The sequence below is a fragment of the Amborella trichopoda genome, chromosome 13 (genome assembly GCF_054954075.1).
Source record: "Amborella trichopoda isolate Santa Cruz 75 chromosome 13, AtrichopodaSantaCruz75HAP2 v2.0, whole genome shotgun sequence".
Taxonomy (NCBI): Eukaryota; Viridiplantae; Streptophyta; class Magnoliopsida; order Amborellales; family Amborellaceae; genus Amborella; species Amborella trichopoda.
In genome coordinates, this window is record NC_142348.1 from 42,758,908 (window position 1) to 42,786,558 (window position 27,651).

Here is a 27,651-nt window from a genome sequence, read left to right on the forward strand (position 1 = left end):
GGAATAAACCTCTTCTGTTGAGTAGTGGGAACCTATGGATATGCACCTGAAAGATTGAACGCACAACACTTGTGAACTACAAAACAACTAATTTGGGAACCTACAACGTAAAAGCTACTGTTGCAATTAATTCCTAATTTCTACTGTAATTATTTTCATTTATTCAAAGTTGTTCTCTTTTAATTTCTGCTCATTTATTTTTCGATCATTAAAAAAAACCAAAATCTCACCCAGGCAAAACTTGTGAAAAAATTATAGATACTCTCCGCTTTGTACTTTTTAGTCAATTAACCCCTACCCCCACCCCCTCTAAAAAAATACAAAAATATACTTTCGATACTACACTATTGATCCTTTTTTGTTTGCAAACATCTTACAAGTACAAAAGTTTAAATTTGTTAAGATCAAAATACCATCTTTTTAAACCACCATTATCACTTTCTCTCTCTAAGCCAGTTTGGCATAAAATTGTGCTAGATTGGCACAACTTGCATTAATTTGTGTCGACACAATACATGTTTGTGCCAGCTGGCACATATTGGGTGTCATGTATTGAAAAACATAGGTTAAAATAAAAAGTAATTTTAATTTAAAAAATATTTTTACCAAATAAGTGGCTGCAAAGAAAAATATTATTAAAAAAAAAAATTTATTGAATAAATGGTGTAGTATCAAAAATATTGAGAAAAAATACGTAGATTGTACAATTTGGGGTATCATTTAGTGTCCCTAAAATTTGTTCTCGAGTTCTTTCATACACTCGTTCTCTCTCTAAAAAAAAACTCTCTCTCTCTCTCTCTCTCTACAAAAGGCCATGAAAATCCCTATTCAACCCAATAAGCGGCTCCAAAAGGACGGCCGCTGCCTCGCGCGCCATCCCGCAAGGGCAAACCCGTCCAATCACAATTTTCACAAGGGCCTTGTCGTTAGTTACATAGGAAAGAATCAGACGAAAGTGGGCCCATGTGCCACGTCATTGCAGTCTAAAAAGTGGGTCCTGCCAATAGAGCGGGCCCACCTGTCAGGTCGATGCCAGGTTGGCAGTGACAGCCTGTATACAACTCACACCCAGCCTAGCTCCTCCAAATTAATTGGCTGACGACCTGCAACTCCCCCTCCTTAACCATGGTTAAGGCCCTGGTTAGGGCCCTCTCAGAGCAAAAAAGATTTTAGAGGGAAAAATAATGGAGCCAGAAATTTACAGATAGGTGGTGGGGAAGAGAGGTTTTTTAGAGAGAGAGTACGTGCGTCACAGCTCACAAAGCTCCCCTTTCTCACGCATCCCTAGGGATTCCGCTTCCCATTTCTTCTGCTGTTCCAGCCTGTAGCTTCCACGGCCCCTTAGGGTTAGGGTTTTTATATCTGGGTGCAGAGCGGGCTTGGACTTCTTGCAGAGGCTCCCTTTGACCGTTTAACGGCGACGCCTGGTAGTTTACGGTGGCAATTGTGGTGTTCTGTGGAGGAAATTGTAGTGTTGCTGGGTGAGAATTGTAGGTTTTTCTGGTTAGGATAATTGAGGGCAGAGTTTCAGTGTTTTCCGTCTTGTTTTGCTCATTTTCCTGCCGGAATCGCTGGGTTTTCCTGCTAGTTGAAGTGATTTCCGCATAGCTTCACAGGTTTTCCAGGTGAAATATAGCGGGTGTTTTCCTGTGAAAATTGAAGTGTTTTCGGTGAGATTGGAGGTGTATCAGGGAAAAGTGCCGCATTTTCCCTCAAAGTCGCAACTTTCCCGGGAACATTAACCTTTTTCCGGCGAGGTTTCCGGTGTACGTTTTCTGGAAACAGCCTATTCTTTCCGCCGTAGTTGCAGCTTTTCAAGCGAAATCATAGCTTTTGCGGTAACAAGCTTAGCTTTTCCGAGGAGTTGCAACTTTTCCGGTGGTCTACTCAACTTCTTTCTCTGAGTCACTGGTTTTCCGGTGGCGACAAAGTTGGATATCCATGGATCCTTGCCCCTTTGTTAGAATCCTAGTGGGGAATCTTGCCCTAAAGATCCCTGTAGCGTCGAAACCATCACGCTCCGGCGTTCACCCTACGACTTCACCATGTTTTTGCGAGATCAAGATGAGAAACTTCCCAATGCAAACAGCCATGGTCCCTCTTGTCTCTTCAGATTCTCCATTCTCGGAGAGCCAAGCCATGGCCGCAAGCTTCCACTTAGACAAAGCAGACCTCCAAAAACTTGCAGGAAAATCCATTCTTGGTGGCCCTAAAGCCTGCCTTAGTGTATCGATTTACACCGGAAGAAGAGGAAGCACCTGTGGTGTTAGCTCTGGTAGGCTTTTGGGGAAAGTTAGGGTTTCATTGAACCTTGAAGGTGCAGAGAGTAAGGGTTGTGTATTTCAAAATGGGTGGATGGGTGTTGGTAAAGGGAAAGGTTCAGCTCAGTTACATTTGAGCGTGAGAGCTGAACCTGATCCGAGGTTCGTGTTCCAGTTTGATGGAGAACCAGAGTGCAGTCCTCAGGTGTTTCAACTACAGGGCAACATAAGGCAACCAGTTTTCACCTGCAAGTTTGGTTGCAGGCCTGTTGGTGAAAGGAATATGAGATCGAGGTTAGTATTCTGGCCTTTGTTGTCGATTTTATGTTCTATTTGGTGGTTCTCCGGCACTATTTGTTGGTTATCCGGTCAAATTTGACCGTTTTGGGCCAAATTATGTGGATTTCGATGGAATGTGGTGGTTTTTTTTTTTGCTACTCCTTGTTGGCGTTTTGGGGGATGCTCCTTTTTCTGGTTTTTGTTGATTTTAGAGGGTAAATTGGGGAGATTGTATGGGTCTTTTGGATAAATGGCACTCGCGTTTTTTGGGAAGTGATAAAAGGGTGTTACCTAGTCTTAAATCGCAGCTTTAAATTTAAATGGTGTCAAAAGATGATGTTTCAAAACTAGAAATCATTGTGATGGCCTGAAAATAATTTATTATCTCTAGTTATAAAATTTAGAGCTTTAAAAATTAATGGGCAAGAAAATGTATTACAAGAGTCATTATTTTTAGGACTAGAGATCTTTTTTTTTTTTTGATGCCCATACATCTTGATCTTGAGGTCGAGATAATGGATTTGAGAATTTTTTTAGCATCAAAATATCATCTGGTCAATTTTTTGTGGTGCGCCTTAATTTGATTGTTTAGGGCCTCACCAATATATAAACTTTTTCCTAAAAGAATCACCTTTAGGTTCATTTCCATTATAGCGACCACATTTTAGGGCCATTTTCAGATTATTGAATTTTGTGTTTATATGCGCAATGCTTAGTTAATGTGAATGAGACACTCACACATGGTATCTCTCTCACTTTGAATGTTGTACATCTGTCACTTTGAATGTTGTACATCCTAGTTTGAAGAGTGCGTGCATCAGATAAAGTTCTCTGCAAAAATCGTGACTAACTTAGTTCTCTAAGCTTTCAAATGGAAAGGGAAGAGAAAATGTGGGTGGGTTCTTGTGGGTAAAGGGAGATTTTCTTTTTCACGAGTATGTTGTGTGTGGTTCTAATCAAACAGAGAAAACTGGCCATATCTCCTCTCTGCCCTTCCTAAACCAGTCATTTCTCTCATTAGAAGCAATCTTGATATCTTAGACTTATGAGGGGTTGTGATCATCCTATCCACAGGAACGTGCAATCCGAGACGTGCACATCCCGCAGCTGGCTTGGCTCTCGGGGTGGGAGCGATTGTGAACGCCCTGTCCGCGAGCGGAAGGGCTGGGCCATCACGATCCATGATCTCTCTGGCTCCCCGGTGGCTGCTGCCTCCATGGTTACACCGTTTGTCCCTTCCCCTGGTTCTGACCGTGTTAGTCGCACCAACCCTGGGGCATGGCTCATCCTTCGCCCTGGAGATGGCACCTGGAAGCCGTGGGCTCGCCTTGAGGCCTGGCGGGAGCGTGGGGCCCATGATGCCCTTGGCTACCGCTTCCACCTTCTCTCGGAGTCTTCCTCCACTGCCTCCATGAACTCGTCAATTCTCCTTGCCGAGTCCTCATTAAGCGCATCAAAGGGTGGGAAATTCACAATTGACATTGGCATTGCCTCTACTGGGATGGCACAATCGAATGGGAGGGTGACGCCCGGGACGGTTTCACCGGTGTGTAGCAGTCCCAGGAGCAGTGCGGACTTTGGCCACGCATTGTGGCCAGTAGTGCAGCACGGGTTGAGGGGATTTGTCATGTCATCGAGTGTTGAGGGGGAGGGGCGGTGCAGTAAGCCTTTTGTGCATATAGGCGTGCAACACGTGGCATGCATGGAGGACGCAGCTGCATATGTCGCACTTGCAGCGGCGATTGACTTGAGCATGGACGCCTGCAGGTTGTTTTCACAGAAGCTCAGGAAAGAGCTTTGTCAACAGATAGACGCATCACCATGATAAATGAGGATCTGAGAGGGGTTTCCTCTTCTCTCTACCTTTTTTGTTTTTTTGTTGGATTTGGTTTGGATTGCTGTGTTTTTGCGCCTGTATGTTTTGGGGCTTCTGAGGGGAAAGGCGTTCGATCGAATGAGCGGAGGGAGGTGGTGGTGTTAAGTTAATGGCGGCAGCTTTGGGGCTGGAGACTTGAAAGTGTACAGTGGAAAGGGCATTATACTCTTTTTTCTTTTGTATCATTCAATTTCTGCCATTCTTTCCTTCTTTTTGCAGGTTTTAGTTTCTCTGGTTATTCCGCACTTCTGATGCCTTTGCCTCAGTGCTAATTTCAGGGAGTGGTGTGAGATTATTTAGCTTGTTTACTTTAATTAGCTAAATGTGATGAAAGTGAGGGGAGGAAATCCCAACCTATGTTAAAACAACAGATAAGAAACCATCAGCAAAATTAAAGGTCAAGGAGAGAAGAAACATTACTTCCAAATGATAATCAAAGAAGAGGAAACAAAAGCTTTACAATGCCCGAAATTAAATCAAAGGTACCGAAAATTGAAAGTCAAGGATATCCATGTAGTTTATGGCATCCCTTGTGCTGTATCATTTTACACAAATGTGTATATGGGAAGTTACTCTTCAGTTAGTCAGAAATCAGGTTTTAGCAATCCATATTTGAGAACAACAGTTCATTTCTGATTTCTAAATCCTTGAAATGGGCCAAAGGGGAATTTAGGAATCTGTATTTGAACTGACCCCAAATTTAACTGTTAAGAATACGAGATTGAAAATTTTGAAGATCCAAGCTTGCAGCGTGGTCAAGCCACATTTGCAGCAGCCTTACTAGAGGAAGAGGGGCCCGCAGAGCGGCCTACACCTCAAAAAGTGCAAGAAGTGCTTTGAGAGTTTGATGTCTCTATGCAGGTCCTTTGAATTTGGGACAGCTATTCAAAATCTTCGAATTCGGGACAGCTATTCAAAATCTTCGTAAAGCACTTGATTTTGTTATCTCATGCCTTGGGTTTTCTCGGGCAAAACGGCCTGCAAGATGTCTACATTGTGAAATTGCATCCAGTGTACTGCTTATCTCCAACATAGGTCATGCTTGCGGCTAAATGCACATTAATGAATATTTATTAAATAATTTGAGAAAGGCGGGTTGCTTAGAAAACATGGACAGTAGTGGTGGCCGCTGTGTCTTTTATTTGTAGAAAAATATTATCTTTATGGATTGATAATTCATCACAACGTAAATGTGTGCCCACTTTCGAAGGTATTTTGTCCCCCATAAAATAAGAGGGCTAATGAACCTTTTCAGAGATGAATCTTAAAAAAATGAAAAAATATAATATCTTTGGAAAAAGTTTATATAAGGTTTCAACCGTAAAATGTAGAACCTCAAAAATCCATAGAAAAATATTGTTTTATTGTTGAAAGACTCTGTGATTGATCATCTCGACATCGAGATGTATGACTATGAAAAATAAAAAGATTTTGAGTCTAAAAATAGTGCATCTTACAACATATTATCTACATCGTTTATTTTCAAGATTTTCATAGGGTTATAGATCTATTTGATTTTAACCTTTTTTGAAATTTAAAACTGTATAATTAGATATAAAAATAAATTTTAAGATAATACTAAAAACATTTTATATCAAAATTATATATTATGATAAAATTTGAAGGTGCACCTTAATTGGCTTGTTTAAGGTTTCAACCTTATGGAAACCATACCCAATATCTTTTGGCCATTGAGTTTTGACTTATGGGAGCATGTTCTCTGGGAAGGCCTGCTTGTGGTTCTTATAAATAGAAGATATGCATGAAAGAGTAAGGGTGGCAAGGGCTGGGCGCAGGCTGAGCCAACTTTGGTCTTGGCCCGGCCGTTGTTGCTACAGGGCTAATCCAGGCTTGGTTCTAGCCCTCTTAAGCTTGGGTTGGGCTGAACAAGGTCAGCACTAGCCCTAGCTTGACAATGGGGCTGTGGCCTAGGTCCTACCTTTTTAAGGCCGTACGGAAGAGAGAGAGAGAGGAGACATGCACGTACCATATTAGTTCTATTTGATTTGATGCATCATGTTCCAAGGATGAGAAAGACAGGAAGAGGCAAAATGTAGAATACTGTTTATGTGAGTCCACCGGCTCACATGTAGCAATGCGGGTCCTTTAATAATTTATTTTTGAAATAGAATTTGATCTTAATTTATATATAGAAAAAAAAAGGTGGTTTTTTTTTGTGCCTTCCAGAGTTAAAGGTGTTCACATGGAGGTGCAATCATCTATCTCATCGGCTACATCTACGTGTTTTAGGGTAGGCCCGTGACCCTTTACCCTTTACCCTTTTCTTTCTGTCCAACTCTTGGGATCAACGAGGTGTTGTTCCATTCCATTTGTCATTGGAGGGTCAAGGAACAGTGCTTTTTTACCACTAAAAGTGCAGTTAAAAGTCTTTACTTTAGAGGAAAATTTTGGAAATTTTGAATCTCATGTGGAAAGGGAGGCCCAGTGGCTATGATCTTTATACTTACTTCACTTTTCAGCTATAAAATGTCTTGTACTGCCAGCATAACCATGTGGGTGCACAGAGAGATCCAAGACCATGATTACAACCCTCTATGACAACCCAACCAAGGGTCTTATTCAAATAATGGGATAAAATAGGTTTTTATTTGGAGGGTCACAGGCATTTTGGCTCTTTTTTTGGGTGAGGTCTGTATAAGGTGCCAACCTTGTACTATTGAAGTAAGCTGCGCTTCGAAATTATGTGAAAAGCGGCATAAAAATTTATTGTTACTCTTAATTATGAAAATTTAACTAAAAATGGTGTAAATTGAAAATACTTAATTTTTTTTTTGGAAATAGATAGTCTTGATGAGGTGCTACAACATGTACTACTTACATAACTTGAATTTATTTTTTCATATACATACATCTTAAGGTTAATGTTGAGATGATTAATTTGAGGGTCTTCTAGCATCGGAACAACTTTTTCCGATGGTTTTTGAGGTGTGTCTTGATTTAATAGTATAGGATTGACACATTAGATAAAGGTTTTCCCTTTTTCTTTTCTTTTTTGCCAATGGAGTTAGCAAAGTCTATGTTTTGTAAATATGGGAGTGTACCAAGAACAACCGTTTCTCACACCTAATTGCTAAGATTTAGGCTACAAAATGTGGGCCAAATACTGGGCTACTACAGCTGATCGGGCTGGTACCAATATGTTCCTGAAATTGATTTGGTCCCGGCCGATTCCTAGTCCGCAATTCCCAATCCAAAATCGGTGGGTTTTGAAACACTGGATGCGACTGTAGTTTTTCGGATTCAGATGAAGGCACCATTAGGACTGACTTCAACAAGAATGTGAGGTCTACCAAAACCCTATATTCCTCAAACCTTAAGGGCACGGACTTAGGGTCCCAGCCCTTTCAACAAACCATGAGAGAAGTTACTACCTTGATCAAGAACTAAATTATCAAGTAAGGACCTGGTTTTTATGAGTCCCCCCACTTTTCATCATTGTCATGCGGGCTCTTTTGAACATCCATTATTTGTATCCGTCTTGGACAAATTTGTAGTGATCCATGACCTACATTATGATGATCATGAATTTTAAAAATAAAATAAAATTTTAAAATACTTTGATTAGAATATTTTCCTATCCATCGGATAGGAATCGTGGATGTTTATGTTAAAGATGGATGTTGGTTATTGTGCGGGCTAGTGAGTCCGCTGACTCACAAAACATTTTTTTAAGAAAAAGTTTATGGACGGTTGCAACCTTAAAATGTAGAACTACAGATGAACCTCAAAAATCTATCGGAAAAGGTTGTTTTAATGTTGAAAAACCCTCTGACTGATTATCTTGACATCAAGATTTATGACTATGAAAAATAAATGAATTTTGAGTCTCAGAAATGGTGCATCTTACAATATATTATCTAGATCGTCCATTTTCAATATTTTCGTATGTTTATAGATCTACTTGATTTTAACTATTTATGGAGTTTAAAATTTTATAATAAGATATAATAATAGATTTTGAGATAATCCTAAAAATATTTTACATCAAATTATATGTTATGATAAAATTTGAATGTACGCTTTAATTTGATTGTTTAAGGTTGCAACCTTATGGAAACCACACCCTTTTTTTAATAATACAATTGACTTTCTGTTTATTTCATACCTGATTTGACGGTGATATTTATTATGTTCAAGTGAATAGGAGCTTAGGCCTTTTCATGACAATAATGGCTGTTTAAATAAAACAAAACCATTTATTGAGTTTGTGTGATCTATATTCAATTTCACTATATTTTGAAGGACACTCTTGTTGAAATATTGTTATAATTTATGCCTTACATCAATAAACGTGGTGGATATTGCATTAGGATAACTATTAATATCAACTACACCAAGATAAGGGTCTACTACGCACTATAGAAATAACAAAAGAACGTGTTTGTATACGGCGCTGACGACCCCAATTAATTGGAATAAGGTTTGGGATAATGATGTTTGTATTTTGAAAATTCGAATCGGCTTCGGAAATTGGCTAAGGGCCGAGTTTTAGTAATGGGTAAATTGGTTGGTTCAACCAGTCTAACCGGGCAGCCCCTGGATTTTTCTTTTTTATTATTTTTCAAATATCCAGTCGGACAACCAAAACCGGATCGGGTAGTGCTCGATTCCGGTTTGAGAGGCCAATTCCGAGTTGGACTAGCCAAGTTTGCAAACATATGTTTGTATAAGGTCTACTATGGGGCCGCACCTCCAAATGCAGTTGGAAAATAATGTTTTGGTGCTACAAAACCCTCAAATTAATAATGTTGGCTAGTGTTTTAATACTTGGATTGGTCAATCCTTGTTGGATAGGTGGTTGAATCGGGTATGGATTAGTTTGATTCGAAGATAAAAAAAGTCCAAAATAAATAAAGTAAAATAAAAATAGAAATAAGGGTTTATAGGGTGGAATTTAAGGGGACCTAAAAAAACATCAGATAATATTATATATATATATATATATAGAGAGAGAGAGAGAGAGAGAGAGAGTGTGTGGTTTCTATAAGGTTGCAACCTTAAACATTCCAATTAAGGCGCACCTTAAAATTTTATAAATTTTGTTGTAAAAAATTATTAGTATTATCTTAAAATCTATTTTCCTACCTAATTAGAAAATTTTAAATTCCAAAAATAGTTAAAATTAAGTAGATCTATAAATATATAAAAATCTTGAAAATGGACGGTCTAGATAATGCGTTGCAAGATGCACTATTTCTGAGATTCTACATTTTAAGGTTGCAACCTTATATAAACTTTTCCCATATATATATATATATATATATATATATATATATATATATATATATATATATATATATATATATATATATATATATATATATATATATATATATAGTGATGATCAAATGCAACGGTTGTTTCATAATATAATATAAGGACACTTCTAGAAAACCATGTTTGTGGTATTTGTATGATCCCAAATTTTGCACACACTCGCTCTTCATCTAAATAATCAATCCCCCCAGAAAACAAGTTCAATTTGAACCCTAGATATAGTCAAAACGAGTTCCCTCCAAAAACGAATCTAGACTATTCATTTTGTGAATTTCAAGATCTTAGCCTTTATAAACTCAAAATCATTTTTTTCTTTTTTAACATTGTTCATCTAATGATAATAAAGCCATCTAAAAAAAATAGAAATGAAAAAAATTCTTCTAAGGCCTAGATCTAAACATCTCACCAAAATTGACGGCTTATGTTAATTGGGTTAAAAAATACTTTCTAAGTTGTGTTTTCAATTTTTTTTCTTTTTTTGTAATTGTTCATTAGAATGAAAAGAGTGTATATTTCAAAATTTGGATCAAACAAATGGTTATAAGATGGTTTTTTAAGGTGGGCATAAGATGGTTTTTTAAGGTTGTTGTATCATGTTACTATACAATGGTTGCATGAAATCATTGTCCATATATATATATATATATATATATATATATATATATATATATATATATATATATATATATATATATATATACTCTTCCCAACGCCTATAGGAAAAAATAAATAGTGATTTCTCCTACCCTCATCACCATTCAAACTTTATTGCACGGTCACAGTTATCGCATACTGCTTATATATATATATATATAGAAGCATCTACGCAAAACCTATGGGTGAAAATGAATAGCGTTTTTGCCTATAGGCTCATCACCGTCCGAAAAAATCGAGCGTTATGGGTTTTTCAACCGCCACGGACCTAGCAGTCAAAAAATTCAAGTGGAACCACAACAGACGGCGTGGGTCTGTTCAATAAACTGCCATAGACATAGCGAGTCCGTGGCGGTGGTGAAAAGCTATAGCATTTCGTATATATATATATATATATATATATATATATATATATATATATATATATATATATATATATATAAGATGTACATACGCTTCAAATTTTAAGTAATTTGGATTCGTAGAAAAAAAATGAAAAATGATACACTATTGGACAACTGTGACCGTATGATGAAGTTTGGATGGTGATGAGGGTAGCGAAATCATTATTCATTTTCACCTATAGGCTTTGTGAAGAGTTTTCCATATATATGAAAGATACTATAAAACGTTTCCAACGCCTATAGGCGAAAATAAACAGTGATTTTGCCTACCATCATCATCATCCAAACTTCATCGCACGGTCACAGTTGTCCGGTAGTGTTTATATTTTTTATTTTTTTTACTAATCGGAATGATCTAAAATTTGAAGAGCATGTACATCTTAATAAGACGCACTTAATAAAAATATATAAAAAATATTTCGTAAAATATAAATTGATCAAAATAACCCCATAAAGTTTTGGTCAATTTATATTTTATAATTATTAGTTTTATATTTTTATTAGATATGCCTTGATGAGAAGAAATACATGCCTAAAATTTCAAGTGATTCGGATTTGTAAAAAAAATAAAAGTTCAAATACAAAATACGATTGTAACCATTAGATCAGCTCATATTGAATATAGGACATTGGCTGATACTATAGCAGTCAGCCCATGGGCGGACAGAATCCACTCCCATATATATATATATATATATATATATATATATATATATATATATATATATATATATATATATATATATATATATATATATATATATATATATATATATATATATATATATATAACACTAATCTTGGCTTCAAACAATTATAAATCCAAAAAAAAAAACAGCTTTGAAGCCCTAAAAATAAATGCATTTTTAGTGCCCTAATATTTTCTGAAAACACCTCTACGCACCCAAAAAATATATATATTTACTATTGAGCGTTCTGTAGATTAATTGACGCTTTAATTGGATCGTTTGAGGTTGCAACCTTATGCAAAACCACGCCCATTGGATAGTTTTGCAATCCAATCGATTTTTGAGTTAAGGTGTCAAACTTACATAAAATTTCAGTTTTTATATACTCCCATACTCCCGCGAGTGCGTGCTCCTAGGGTAATAGACTATTTAGAAGCATTATAAAGCTGCACAATTTTGATAACATAACCTCCTTAACGTGGCTATCGACCTCCAACAAAAATTACAAACTACGTATGTGATCCATATGAGGAAGTAAATGCACAATATCATCCTATGAGACTACACTTTAAGGCAAGCTTTTCCTAAGCTGTAATTTTTTTGCAAAGCTACCTTTTTTTTCTTGATCGTCCTTTTGTGATGAGTTTTTGGGATTGGGCTGGTCGGCGTGGCTAAACATTTCGATACATACTCTTGAAAATATAAGTAAGCTTTTTCACCAATGGTTTACTCAGGTATCTCAAAGATGGGTGCAATATTGTAGAAATCAATTTGGTTGATTTTTCTTTGGGATATATGGAAAGAAATAAATAAAAGTATATTTGAAAGCTTGAGCGCTAATACTACGATGCTAAAATTTAATATTTTGTAGCGGATTTGTTTTCTACGCATAAAGATGATGAATTCATCCAAACTGAGCCAGATTATTGCTAATCTTAAGGTAGTGGCTAGTTTATATTCTTCTAGATCAAGTCGAATGGGAGCTATTTGAACACCACCACCCGCTAATGTACACAAACTTAATTTTGATAGAAGCTCTTTTGAAAACCTAAATGCACTGGGTTTTGGTGGATTAATAAGAGTCCATATGGGGCATGTTATTTGTTCATATTCTGGCCATTGCAGTGTCACTACAATTAATGAAGCTAAAGCTAGAGGTCTTTAGAAGACATTAAACTCGAGGGAGAGAAGATTATAGATGGAGATTCATCAAACATTATAGTTTGGAGTAAAGGCGAAGCCAATATACCATGGATGTTGACTATAATTTTTCATGAGCTATGGGACATTCTCAAAATTATACTTGCGGAAATCCACCATTGCTATAGGGAACCTAATGCTGAGGCTGATTGTCTTGCAAAAGAAGTACACTAATCTTCATTGGTGATTACATCCTTCCAGTGAATTTGTCTGTTTCTTGTAACTTGTTTTTTTTTAATAGAAATTATTTGATAATATTAGAAAAAAATATTAGGGATAACGTAACTACAAGTAAGCCTCATAAATGTCATTTTGTTTCCCAAATTACCTATACTATTTTTATTAAAAGACTATATATATTCCTATAAAATGATAAAATCTTTTATCATGTTAATAAAATATTTCATTAATTTATAATTTCCTTGAAAGGAGCCCCTACAGAAATAAAATTGAGATTTAATAAACATTTCGGTATTTATTTAATTTAAAGTGATATAAATTTGACTAAACAGGTTAGATCTTTTTAAAGAATAGGATTAGAATAATTTTTATTTTATGAGCATAATTTTAAAATGTCACAATCATAAATATTTTTATATATTTTTTATATAAAAGATAATATGATCCTTTATGACTTTCATGAAACATGCCACTAACTTATAATTACCAATAATTTATTTAGTTTTAATAATTACTTTTGTTTGAGCAAAATCCATTAAAAATCTTTCATAAATATGTTAAAAAAACCTTCGTAAATATTTAACAAAAATTTTGATGTTCGTAATTTTTGTATAATGTTTAGCTTTTTCAAAGCATTTCTAATTAAGATAATGAGATTTTGGGTACTCAAACTCAAAACCCCTTTATTGCATGTGGTTATGCTACTGCTTGGCTGCTTTGATATAAGTATAAAAATAGAAGAACTTTTTTTTATAAAGGGTGTAGTTTGCAACTTTAAACAATCAAATTAAGGTGCACCTCCAAATTTTATCATAAGATGTAATTTTGACATAAAACATTATGAAGATTGCTTGATAATCTATTTTTATATCTAATTATAAAATTTAAAATAAAAAAAATAGTTCAAATCAAGTAGATCTAAAAACATATGAAAATCTTGAAAATGGATGATACAAATAATATATTGCAAGGTGTCTTATTTCTTAGACTTGAAATCTTTATTTTTCATATCTATACATCTCATATCGAGATGGTCAAATAGAGTGTTTTTCAACATCAAAACAGTCTTTTTCAATAGATTTTTGGCTGTTCCTTAATTCTATAGTTTATAATTGCAACCTTATATAAATTATTTCCTTTTATAAAAGGTGTCAACACCTTATTTATAATCATTGGCGTCATCCGATACATGCAGTTATGTGCCAACATATGCCGAAGTGTCGACATGCGATACTTAAGCCCTTTATGTAGTGTTGAGGTAATACTAATTGAAACTTGGTAATTGGGAAATTTAAATTCCAATATTCAATGGATGGTGGTTATCAGACCACACAATGACAATACAGACCACATTAGGGCATTATGGTGTCCTATCAAATCTCCACCATGCAAAAAAAAAGGATGGTGGATCATCCCACGAGAGGATATGTATTCCTTAGGAGCAAGATACATTTTTCCCCGTTAATATATAGATGAAAATCTTCTATATAACTCGGTGAACCATGGTGTGCTCATAATCCATTGGGTCATCACTGCCCAATCCACCAATGATACGAGTTGATACATGAATATACATCCTGTTTTTCAGTAGAGATGAGGAAGTAGTTAAGCTTTACGGTCAAAAAGTACAAAAAATACTGTATTTTTAATACTTTGGATCGATAATCTAGAAAAATAGAGAGATTAAAGAAGATGTTGCACATAGAATTAGAATTGGATAGGCGAAGTGGTAATGTGCAACTGAAATTTTATGTGATCACCACATATCAATGAAGAATTATACAGGACAACTGTAAGATCAACTTTGCTTTATAGGGCAAAATGTTGGGCGGACAAAAAACAATATACTTATAAAATAAGTGTAGCGAAAATAAAGATGTTGAGAAGAATGAGTAACAAGACAAGAAGAGATAGAATCCTAAGTGAATTCATTCAGGAAAATTTAAATGTGGCACCAATAGATGATAAAAATGAGAGACAATAGACTTAAATAGGTCGACCATGCGTGGATTCGACCCAATATAAAATTTGTTAGGATTGCGCGAGTTAATTCAAGTGAAAAGATTGTAAAATGCAAGGGGTGGAGCCACAAAAAGATGGTTAAAAGTAGTACGAAAAGATTTAGAAACTTATGACCTAATTAAAGGTATCGCCGGAATCAATCGGAAAAAGATTATGATGATGAAGATGGTGAACGATGGTGTACTCATAATCCATTGGATCATAATTGCCCAATCTACGGACGACTAGAGCTGATACATGAATATGCATCCCTCTTTCTCTCTTCAGATCCGTCCATTTCGTCGTTTGATGGTGATAACCTCAATAGATTACGCTCATCGGATTGTAGTCGCTTTCTATGTACTTTTTAGAGAGAGAGAGTAAAAGTGCGCAGGTAAGATTTGTATCCGAAAATAATTTGGGGGAAACCGTTTAGAGAGCGAGGGAAAGAGACAGGGAGGGATGGCTCAGGCTTTGTGGAGATCTGGCTTTCGAGCTGCACTTCGAAGAAGCGGACAGGCGCAGGTTCCTCAAAAGAGGAGCTTCGCTTCGTCAGCCCATCATGATGATACCCGTAATCTAATTCTCAACAAACCCTGGACTCTCTCTCTCTGATTTTTGTTCTCTAATCTCTTGTGTGTAATATTCATGTTATTTTCTGATATTATAATGAGAATCTGCCTTTTCTCTGGATGATTCCTGTGCATAATCTCCTTTGTTATTTGAATATTGTTTATGATTTCTCGATTGGTTGTGTATTTTCTCATTTGATTCTTATTTTAGGTATTTAATTCATATTTTTATGAGACTGTTTTTCCAGTCTTGGTAAGCTATGATGTTTTTTTATCCCTTGTTTTTTATTCATTCAGTTCATTATTTTCCCTGTTATTTTTTATGTGATCGGTTTACTACCCCCAATTCTGTGATACTCTCTATATCGAGGAAAAAAAACCATATTTGATTATGTGGATTAAACCGAATTTGTTGTGCAAACAAAATGAATGCTGGAAAGTTCTTAATCTATAATCCTGAATTTTTTTTAAACAAAAAATAAAAAAGTTCAATAAAATTATTATAATCCTGGATATATTGTGTTTAGTGTTCTTTTCCAAAAATGGACCATGATTAATCAATTTCGATATCTCTCTTTCTTTATTGATACTGATAATGTATTATTTATTGCCATTATTTGAATCTTTTGCAATTCCAAAGCTGCGGTTCCTGATATATTGTTGAATATTGTCATTTTTTTGTGTCTCAGATGAAGCTGAGAAATGGGAAAAGATAACATATCTTGGCATCGTCACCTGCACCGTGCTCGCTGTATACAATCTATCCAAGGGTCATCCTCACTATCCTGACCCTCCTGTGAGTATCTTTTTCAGTTTCTCATATCCTTTATTTGGATAAGAGCCTTATTGAAATGTATTTCCATAGAATAAGAGATGGGTTTGTTTTCCTTTTGCTTTTCTTGTAAGTGTTTTTGGCATGTTTCATGTATCTATATAATTAACGTGGACGCATGTACATTATTTGCAGCATTCGTTATATGATATTTTTTTTTCTTGTTGGAATGTTAAACTTTGGACCTGGTGAGAATGGAGTTCTAGACATCAGGTTGTGGCACCTGCCACCCTGACCAACTTTGCATTTTTATGATAGTCCAGCTTAGTTTTTGGGTTTCTGTTGTTTTAATACTGTTTGGTGTTCTGAGAGGACTTTTCTTTCTTAAGTTTAAACTATAATACAATATTTATTGTTTATGTTTTTGTGGTCAATTGTATGATATTTGTTAAGTTACAAAGAAAAGGCTTTGATCTAGAAATTGGAGTTACACAATCTTGAGGAAGTGGGGTTTGATATATAGTTGCGGATTTCCTATTTTTTTTTAAATTGCATGGACTGTTGATTGGATTCTTTTGCAATATTTAGCATATTGGAATGTCTTGGAAGTAATATTCTTGTTCTTCTTGTCCAACTTTTTACTATTCATAACAATTATATGTTTCTTTAGTAGTGAGGGGGGACATGTTGACCTATGGTCAGACTGAGGATATGGCTCTTGATAGAGTGGGGTTGACCCCAAACAGTTGGGATAAGGCTTAGATGATGATGATCAACAATGATATATTTATTTTGTGTTACGTTGTGATACAGTCCTTAGTTATTAATCTTAAGTCTTAACTTATGGTCTAAGAACTAGTCATTTTTATGGTTTATGGACAAAATAGCTTGTGGAAATTTACTCTATGGACTGTTGATTCTGATGCAATGCACATATCATAAATGGAGTATCTCTGATTTATAAATCTAAAGGTGGGCAGTATTTCTTGGTAAATTCACTTTGTCATTACCAATTGTTTTGAAAGGGGAAGTGATGGGTGATTATTTGAAATTTAAATTATTATTCATGAGTCAATAAGTCATTTCAAACTACTTTTCGGTACATTGGTCTACCCAATGGTAACTTAAGTCCATGCCAAGCAGTTTAATGACCTAAAAACTAAAAAAAAATAGAATTTTTTTTGGAAAAAACAAAATTAATATACAACAGAAAAGGCATATGAATGATGGGCAAAAAGGTTTTCAACAAATAAAAAAAGTAAAAAGCTGGTTAAAGATAATCTTTACAGGAAAATAAGAAAAATTAACAAATAGAAAAACCATTAAAAACATAAAACCATAAATGTATGAAGAAAACTGGATATATTTATTAATAATTTGTTTAATCTAAATATAAATAGATTTATAATTCATTTAGTCATCTATTAAACAAATTATAAATAAATATATCTAGTTGTACACACCCCTTGAGTTTGGTGGGTTGAGTGCTGAACCTGAGTAAGGTGACTGAGTCTGACTAGACTCGCCTGAATAGTCAAACGCTGTTATATAAAATGGAAAGCGATCATAGAGAAAAGAGGATCACCATAGGTGGCTTGCAAGCACAAAATTCTGAACTAGCTTAACTTAAACGTGTTTGCGAAACTGTGTCCATCGGGTTCTCTCTTTGTTAACATGATCTGCATTTCTGATCTTGATTTTTATTTGCCAATAGTTGAAAAATGCTTTGTCTACAGCCAAAGGAAAGAGTTTTTGCGACAATGTAATCATCTTCCATCAGATGTCTTCAGCTCCTAACTGCCACATGGGTGCATTTGTAGAGTACGTCTTATGGATAAGTGAGAGTTGCTAAAATGTAAGATCTCAATCATGTAGTGCCCATGTAGGTGGTTTGGCCTCTGTGCATGTTGAATGTGCTCAAACCTCATCGACGAAGAGTTCGCATGATATCACTTTTATATCATAGCGGCTCTGGATGTGCTTTGAAAAGTTTCGATGTTTGTAATTTTAGAAACAAGTCCCCATTTTTGTCTCTTGAGTGAGATTGATATCCACAATATTGTCTTCGATCCAGTCCCTAAAACGCATACTTTGCAGCCCATTAGGGCTGTAAAATTTCAACTAGGAATTTACATCATAGACTTAGAGCCCCCTCCCCCCCTCATCTCTAATCCAGATTACTGATGAATCCTCTTTCACTAATGAAGCCTCCTTCATTCTCCTTCTATTGTTTTGAAAGGTTTTGTATTCAGTGCGTCCTGTTTGTGGCACACTTAAAACTCTATGTTCTTTAGTTTGTTGGAGATTTTCTGAACTTTGAATGTAAGAGCTTTTTACTTAAAAAAGAAGAGATACCATTTATTGGGCTTTCTGCTTATAGTTAGAACCTAGACTTGTGTTGCCTTTCACATACCGAAGTGCCATTTGAAAAGCAGGAAATGTCGTCAGCTCCTAACTGCCACATGGGTGCATTTGTAGAGTACCTCTTATGGATAGGTGAAGATCTGAATTATGTAGGGCTCATGTAGGTGTTTTGGCCTCTGTGCATGTGGATGTGCTTTGAAAAGTTTCCATGTTTGTAATTTTAGAAAGAAGTCCCCATTTCTGTCTCTTGAATGAGCTTGATCTCCACATTATTGTCTTTAATCCAGTCCCTAATATGCATACCGTGCAGCCCATTAGGGCTGTAAAATTCAATTACCAATTTACATCATAGACTTAGAGCACTGCTCCTCATCTTTAATCCAGTTTACTGATGAATTCTCTTTCACTAATGAAGCCTCGTTTATTCTCCTTCTCTTATTTTAAAAGGTTCTATATTCAATGGGTCCTGTTTGTGACGCACTTAAACTCTATGTTCTTTATGTTCTTAAGTTTCTTGGAGATCTTCTGAACTTTCAATGTAATAATTTTTACTTATTATGAAAAAGGAGAGATACCATTTATTGGGGTTTCTGGTTATAGTTAGAACCTAGACTTGTGTTGCATTTCACATAACAGGAAATGTTTAAATGCTTTTGCATTCCATGGAAATGGGGCAACCAGTTTATGTTATCATATTATAACATATTCAACACGTTTGACGACATATTTGGGAGACCCATAGCATGCTGTCAATGGCTCAATGACATCCCCTTGTTTCCAAAACTTGCATTAGTTCTTAACCTTTCTGTCAGTCTTTTTTCATCTCAATATAACTTGCTGGAAGCATATTAGCAATCTGTTGTTGTTATTAGGACCGGCTGGACACTTTTGAATCCTAAACAAAGAGCTGGACTTTTTTGAATCCTACACAATGTGTTTCCTCTATAAGATATTGATCATCAGCAATATGTCATTTATGTCAGTAGTAACCTGATTGGTTCTATTAATCCGGCAAAGCCAACGAATGAGCTTTGCTGAATGCTGATATCTGAGTGGATGTCCTGCATACTTCATATTGACATTTTTTGACAAGTCTTTCTTTCATATCTTCTTTTCTATAGGGTCTTGTTTTATTTTATTAGAAATCTTGCATGCCATTTTCTCATTTAGGAAGACAAATGGATAAAATTATTGCACTGTTTCGAAATGCTTTATCTGATCCTTATTTCCTTGTCTTTCCATGCAGCCATACCCCTACCTGCATATTCGTAACAAGGAGTTTCCTTGGGGTATGTTCACATGATCTATGGTTTATGTGTTTATATTCTAATTTATTTCAATTTAATAATATTTGTCAATGGATTATTTATTTATTTTATTTTATTTTTCATGTTCTTAACAAGGAATTTCCTTGGGGTATGTTCACATGATCTGGTTATGTTTCTGATTTTTTTGTTAATGGTTTATGTGTTTATATTCAAATTTATTTCAATTTAATAATATTTATCAATGGATTATTTATTTCTTCTTCTTCTTTATTTTGGCTATGCTAGTTATTCGTTCATTTGTGCTAATTGGTTCTGCAGTCATCTATGCTGTTTGAACAATATCTGCTAGTGAACAAGACCTAATTAGTGGTTGTGATTATCTAGTAGTTGTTCACAAAGGGTATATTAGCAATCTCTTGTGCTCATTCTGATGCAGGTCCATTTTCTATTAAGTTAATATAAGGCCAGAAAAAAACTAGGTTTGCATATGTAGGTTCTGTGATATAGGTTTTAGTTTGCAGGGAACTCAATAGGTTAAAAGCATTATGCTTCAAAGAAAACATGGGAGCATGAGAACCTTCGAGTCCTTGAATCTTGGATTCTGATCCGAACTTCGCTTTTCTGTGTTGACCTGCTTCTGTTCTAATTGAACTGTTCATAGTTTCAGAAGGATTGCTGGTTCTTTTGTAGTCAAGAATTGGGAAACATTTCTTTCATGTATTGGTACTGTTCATTTCAAAAAGCAGCATCTTGTGAAAGTGTATGTATTACGAGGCAAGCTGGTCACATGACACTGCCTTGCAGTGTATTTACCATGAGAAAAGAAAACAAAAACCACTGCTTTGTTGTGGCTTATTCTTAAATTCCCATACTATGCCTAGTATCCTAAATGAAAAATCAAACCCTAACCTCGTTGTTATGTAGGGAGTTTTGGCAATTAAATGAGAATTTCTTTGTTTTATTACCTTGGTTAAGTCCGACTTGGAAGCATGTCATCAACTTGCTGATCAACAACAACTTATTTTGTTATTAGTGATGATAATGATGCCAACCATATGCTTTTATTTTATTTTTCTTTCATGCATAGATTATGGACTTCCTTATTTTTCATTTCTTCAATTGCATGTCTGATGCAATGGAGTTCACCTCAAGATCATTTCACAAACTCAAACTCTTTACTCAATCACCAATAATTTCCTTACAAAGAAGGGACATCTTCCCTTTAAATACAAACTTATAAGGAATAATAAGTAAAAATTGAATAAAAAGAACAAATTAAACTCTATCACTCCCTTACCTTTTAAAAACAAGTCTAACATATCCTAACCAAAACAACCATACTAATCCCTATCCATATCCATCTTTTTTTTTAAAACTAAACTTTCGATTCTACCCCTTAAATCTTTACAATTAAAAAAGACTAAAATAATCCTACAGAAAGTTAAAAATCTAAATAATATATTTTTTAAATCATAAAAAAATATAAAAATAAAAAATAACAAAAATAAATTTTTTATTTGCATCATTGTCTCGGGGTTGAGAGAAGCTTGACCTCGAGCTTTTTGAACTTAAATATTTTAGAAACCTTTTCAAAAGTTGGTGCAATCCCGGCATTCTTCTCGGTACTTTGTCGTCAAGCGACCAATTCGTCAAATACTGTGTATGCAACTTGAAGTAGAACACTTGATCTCAATTCTCAAGCTTAATCTTAATTTCTCCTTCAGACTCATTGGGTTGGATTTCAAATACTGCATCACACATATCTTCTTCTTCATAATTGATTTTCAATTTTTTTTGCATCTTTGGGTTATTGACATCGCCTTTTGTATCATAATCTACCTCTCTTGATATCCTTGTTCCTCCTGTTGCAATCTACTAAATAGATCTTATGGACTTTGTTGTATTACTTTGTCGATACTTTTTATCAAGTTTTCTTTGAGTCTCTCAAATCTTTGATCTAATCGCTCAAATATTTGATCTACGCACTTCATAGCTAGATCAACAATTGTTTGTGATCATTAGTGATTTTAAGGCTCTGATACCAACTGATGCAGGGAAAAATAATAACATGAAAATAAAAAGGATTTTGAGAGATTATACCCTCTATGGGTCTACAAGGGAGTCCCCCCCAAAATCTTTTCACAAGATCAAATTCTTTACTTTTGAGAGATTATACCCTCTCTGGGTCTGCAAGGGAGTCCCGTCCAAAATCTTTTCACAAGATGAAACTCTTTACTCAATCACCTATAATCTCCTTACAAAGAAGGGACCTCTTCCCTTTAAGTACAACTTATAAGCAATAATAAATAAAAATAAACAACTAAACTCTATCTCTCCCTTATCTCTTAAAAACATGTCTAACATATCCTAACAAACCAACCATAATTCATATCATCTTTTTTAAAGAAACTAGACTTCCAATTCTACCCCTTAAATCTTTACAATTAAAAGAGACAAGAATAACCCTAAAAAAGGCTAAACGTCTAAATAACACATTTTCTAGGTCCTAGAAAAATATAAAAATAAAAAATTAGAAAAATCACTTTTTTATTTGCATCAATGTCACTTCAAATTTTGCTTTGGGGGATGAGATGAAACCAAGTGTTTCTATCTTTGGCTTCCTATCATTCATGCAGTCTCCTGCTTTTCCTTTTTCTAGTTCATGTCTATGTGCTATATGAGGAGGACACTTTGTCCTGAAAGGACATGACATTGATCCCATACGTTTCCTTGTTAATGTCTGTGTACTACCTCTATCTGAGAGTCAGATCACCAGCAAAGTCAGTATGTATAAGTTGATGCATGCTTTTATGTCTCCCCTGTGAATGCCATTGTTGATGGAGTCAATGTTAGTTGAGATTATGAAAATGGTGCCACTATAAATTCGGTTGTTTATAACTCAACTTTAAGGCTGAAATAGCATATACTGAGTCCCTTTGTCTTGAATTTTCTGAATGATTAATTTTCTAAAATTCATAAGCATGTTGTGTTTCCAAATTACAAAAAAATGCTATATCCCCTTATCCGTCACATCTCTCTAAGTTCCTACATCCTAGTCTCTGTCATTTCCCACACTCAGGTATGCAACCTTGTGTATTTCATTTCCGACGCCCAGGTTCGCATCCTTGTTTTCTCTGTCATTTATGAGACTGAGTCCGCACCCTTGTCTGTATCATTTCTGACACTCCGGTCCATGGAGGTATGAGAGACTGTTTCTCATTATTAAGTAGAATGTATGGGATTATATAATTGCCAATGCCCTGCCAAGTCAAGAGCCTGAACCCAACGTCCAGAATACCCAATAGTTAATTCCTTAAAACTATCCCTTCTCAACATTGGAAGCACCCTGTGCATCATCTTAACATGAAGAAGTATTTTAACTTTGCATGAATTTTGAACTCCTCGAGTTTGAAGAGGTGGACTATCTAGGAACTTATTCTATTTTTGTATACTCACTAACTAGTAACAAACATATAATCATTTTTAGAAGCATAGATAGATACCTTTTTTTGATAATATGCACAGTTAGATAGACATATATATCAGTGTGTACTCATTTTTAGAATGTGATGATTGTTTGTGTGAGTGTCAGTCCCTTATGCCTCAGTTAGTGTGTTAGTCCCTTACGCTGCAGCTTAGTGGTAGACAGATCTGTTTGGCCGAGGGAGGTCAAGGGTTCGAACTCTTGAACCTTGTCCTGTAAAGCCCAAAGAAGTTTCACTGGCCTTGTTTTTGAGTGTTGTGGCTGTGTGCATGCACTTTGAAAGTTTGAAAAAGTTAGGAACTATTATATATTTTTTGAAAAGAAAACGAAAGACTTTTATGTTTTCAAAAATTTATTATTTACCGTTTTTTAGTTGGCCCAACTGATCAAACTAAATGGACTGTTTTATGGTTCTATTGACTCGTTTAGTCCTAATAGCAATGAATTTATGTTATCATTGTGCAACTATTTCTTGGTGCTTGGAAATTTTTTTATGGTTCCACTCCTTGATTCAAGAAGAGGTCCGCCCAGCGCCTAGGCGGGTAAGGGGGGCCTGGGCACATTGCCTAGACATGGGGGGACCAACTAGGAGGGATGTCCTTGGGTGCCCGCCTAGTACCCTGCATAGGCGGGTGTCCAGGAGACTACACCCGCCTAGGTGCAAAAATACCCATCGAGTGGGGTGTTTTTGGTGTTTTTTTTGTTTGGATTATAAAAAAATCATGATTATACATTTTTAATACAAAATCCAGACCTAAAATAAGATTACTGGACACCCTTTGCCCCCTTTTGAACCTAGGTCTCGTGCTGGGTGGCCTAGACCACCTTGGCCGCCTAGGCGCCGCCCGCTTTTTTTGAGCACTGGTTCCACTAAATGGCCAAATTGATGGGAGATTTTTAAGGTAATGCCTTCCAGTGTTGCACTGGTTCCACTAAATGGCCAAATTGATGGGAGATTTTTCAGGTAATGCCTTCTAGTGTTGCATTTCTTCCTTTGCGAATTGGGGATAGGGTTGGCAATCAGGTCGGGTCAATTTGGGTCCAAATGATTTGGACCCGAACCTGGTTGGGTTCGGGTTAGGATTGGCATGGACCCATCGGGTCGGGTCGGGTATGGGTCGACCCAACATGACCATACCTGGTACAAAATATATAAAATGCATAAAATAACTATACTGAATAATACATACTTAAAAAAAAAAAAATTATCTTTTTTAATTTCTAGACCCAGGTATGGATCGGGTCTGGGTCCAAGTCACTTGGACCCGACTCAAGGCCAGGTTGGGTCCGGGTCTGCATCTGGGTGAAACCTAGTTGGGTCGGGTCCAGTCTTGGTTGGGGCCGACCCAGACCCGACTGAACTGATCGGTTGCCACCCTTAGTTGGGGAGCCTTTTTATATTGTGCATTAGATGCAGAAATATCTTACTAGGATGAATTTACCCACTTTTAAATATGTCTGAAGCAGATGTCATCCCGATTCCTAGAATATGGAGCAATGTGTCGGTCTAGATCTAGATTAGAATTGTCGGTCCAACTCACATCAGTTGCAGTTTAAGGAGATGGGAAACTTTTGATAAGTAGGCAGAACTATGACTTCTAAACTATTGGGTTGTAGTTGCTATTATTTTGAAGAGGGAAATTTTATCTACCCATGAGAGAGAAACAATTTAGCACCATACCCATATCTTCTGATTCAATTTCAAAATACCCATGTAAAAGTCAATGATCATGACTTGGAATGGTTGCAAATGGGTAGAATAATAAGTAATTCATATTTTATGGGTATTTGTATAATTTTCCCTTATGAATATTTTTGCTATCCCCTAGTGAGAGGTTAGTAAAGCCTGCATGCTGCATCACCCAAAAAAATGTAGCTTGAATATGATGGAATCAATTATGCAAGCTTAATTACTATTAGTAAGTTATTGTTCTGATAAATAGAAAAACAAGTTTTCCTTAAGGAATTAACATATGCATGTACTTTAGAGGAAAACGCTTATGTAGAGCCGAGGCTCGAAACAATCAAATTGGAGCCCACCTCAAAAATTTCACTAGAAGAGGTTATTTTGATACTCAAATATCTCCAAATTGATCATCTCGACATCAAGATGCATGGACATGAGAAAAAATGAATTTCAAGTTTTGAAAATTTAGCATCTTGTAACTCATTTTTGGACTGTCAATTTTCAAGATTTTCAAGTTTTATAAATGTGCTCAATCTACACCATTTTTGAAGCTTTAAATTTTATAATTAAAGATGAAAATATATTTTAAGGCTATCACAGTATTGAAACCACATTTCTCAACACTATTTGAAGGTGAGCTTTACTTTGATTGTTCAGAGCCTCGGCTCTGTACAAACGCCTTTTGTTAAATGGTCTCAGTCATATAGCCATAGTATAAAATAGAGCTAAGTCGGTGGCAAGAGATCACTTCATCCGGATCCATTGTGGAATTTGCTCTAAAAGTGGTCCAGCTTATTGTATGGTTGCTATGATCTTAAAGTCTTGAACCCCCCCCCACTTAAAGAAAAGTTTGTCTTTCGAAGTTATTATTTTCTATGGTAATGATGCTGGTGTGTGTTTGTGTTTGCACAAACAACCGGGTGTTACAGTGTCCATTTCTTTTATCTCTCTGTGGATCCTTTAGAAATGAGTGGGGCACTTGTTGGCCGCCTGTTTTATTTCAATGGCATCTTTTTCTGTTTGATTTGAGTTTTATCGCTCGTCCTTTATATTCAACCCATCTCAATTCAGTGATCTTCATTTTCATTTTTCTCCTATGGTTCAAGCAACAATCAGAAATTTGTCATACTGAGTTGAATCATTTGTTGAAAACAATAATTGATGATCTTTTGTTAATTACATTTGGCTAGATTCTTTAGAAATGTAATTTGTATTATTCATCAACCATTAAATTTCTCTGGTAATTTATCTTGGACAAACTAGTCACATTATAACCCCTCATCCTTCTTGATGTGTTGGAAGCACGTCTGAACAAGTCGCATTATATTGCAAACTAAAGTTTGACACGTGACCTTCATTCTTATGCAATGATAGAAATCCAAAAAGCTCCATGTGAGAAATGTGAATTTATTCTAAGGGAACTGATTTGCTGTACATTTATCTTCCAAAACAAAACAAGATATGCAAGGATTATTTTGCATGACTTTCGAACTACAAAAATCATTATCATCGTTAGAGCTTTATCTTAATTATTTGGAGTCGGCAACATGAATCTTGTTCTCCCATTCTTCTCTATAATAGGCCATACCGTCAGTAAGATGTTCAGGATTCATGAAAAGATATGGACCAGAACTACAGAAATAGAGAACTTAAGTCCTTCTACAACTAGTAACCTGGTATCAAAGTGTTTCTAATGGACCAGTCGGACAAGTAATCTGTTGATTGTATGCTTGCTCTTAATTTCTCTTTGTTACAGATCCGCAAGATCTATACTATTTCTTGAGTTTCAAATTTTATTGTTGGTGTTAGGAAATTAATTTTAGAGCCATCATAGAGATTTCCGTTGCCGAAAGTACTTTCCGGATGAGGATTTGAGGTGAGGCTTTGTTTTGTTTTTATAAAGCCTAGACCTTATAGAAACCTCATTCTTCTTTTTATTTCTTTTAGGGGAAATGTATCCAATATCTTTTGATTTAATTTCAAAATACATAGAAAGGTACATGAACATGAGGTGGGATAGTTGCAAATGGGTAAAATGTTCAATAGTTCATCTCCCATGGGTATATTTTCATAAATTTCTTTCTTTTATAACCACTTGCCCTGTTTACTGTTTCCCTACTGCCTGAGTTTATGATCTGACAGGAAGAAGGAGCTCGTTCTTTGGTTCTTATCTGATTCGCTTGTTACATGTTACCCTTTTTTTCTTTATTTTTTTCTTGTCAGCATATACGTCTTCCATGTTCGATTAATTATATGCTTGGTTTTCTTGATAACAAATAGTTGGCTTCTTCTTGCTTTTGTAAATTGCAGGCCCAGATGGTCTCTTTGAGGGGAAAAAGCGCAGCAAGCATTAACATCCTTTGCTAATGGAAGTAGGATGCGCCATTTCATCAGCTGTTCAGGCAGATTATTGTCTCATGTTTTTGCCCTTTTCTTATTTCTTGGAGTTGCTCTGTTTTCTGTTTCCACAATAAGGAGAATGCTGCTACTCTTTGAAGGAATTTTCATTTTCATTCTTATACGTTTCTTGGTGTGATGGGATGTTAATATTTGATTTGACACTCGCCATGCTTTGCTTGACGTCAATAGGTCTCGCTCTTTGATTTGACACCTCTCACATTTTGCTGGTTGACAATTGCTATCTAAGGGTTTTTTTAGAAAG

General features: G+C 35.6%; 2 protein-coding genes across 2 annotated transcripts; both read left to right on the forward strand.

The window, feature by feature from the left end:
• The first annotated feature begins 1,851 nt into the window (after positions 1–1,851).
• LOC18442489 (formin-like protein (DUF1005)) lies at positions 1,852–4,615 on the forward strand. The gene is made up of 2 exons (XM_006852705.4): positions 1,852–2,555; positions 3,615–4,615. The coding sequence occupies exons 1-2, from the start codon at positions 1,942–1,944 to the stop codon at positions 4,363–4,365; spliced, it is 1,365 nt and encodes a 454-aa protein (XP_006852767.1). The 5' UTR covers positions 1,852–1,941; the 3' UTR covers positions 4,366–4,615.
• A 10,611-nt stretch (positions 4,616–15,226) lies between these two features.
• On the forward strand, positions 15,227–27,650 carry LOC18442490 (cytochrome c oxidase-like protein). Its single transcript, XM_011628076.3, has 4 exons — positions 15,227–15,416; positions 16,104–16,210; positions 19,797–19,839; positions 27,300–27,650. The coding sequence occupies exons 1-4, from the start codon at positions 15,305–15,307 to the stop codon at positions 27,341–27,343; spliced, it is 306 nt and encodes a 101-aa protein (XP_011626378.1). The 5' UTR covers positions 15,227–15,304; the 3' UTR covers positions 27,344–27,650.
• Position 27,651: the final 1 nt, after the last annotated feature.

Coding starts and splice junctions, on each gene's coding strand:
- LOC18442489 (XM_006852705.4), top strand. CDS start 1,942: ATGGATCCTTGCCCCTTTGTTAGAATCCTAGTGGGGAATCTTGCCCTA. Junction 2,556..3,614: donor GAAAGGAATATGAGATCGAG/GTTAGTATTCTG, acceptor TCCTATCCACAG/GAACGTGCAATCCGAGACGT.
- LOC18442490 (XM_011628076.3), top strand. CDS start 15,305: ATGGCTCAGGCTTTGTGGAGATCTGGCTTTCGAGCTGCACTTCGAAGA. Junction 15,417..16,103: donor AGCCCATCATGATGATACCC/GTAATCTAATTC, acceptor TTTGTGTCTCAG/ATGAAGCTGAGAAATGGGAA. Junction 19,840..27,299: donor TAACAAGGAGTTTCCTTGGG/GTATGTTCACAT, acceptor TGTAAATTGCAG/GCCCAGATGGTCTCTTTGAG.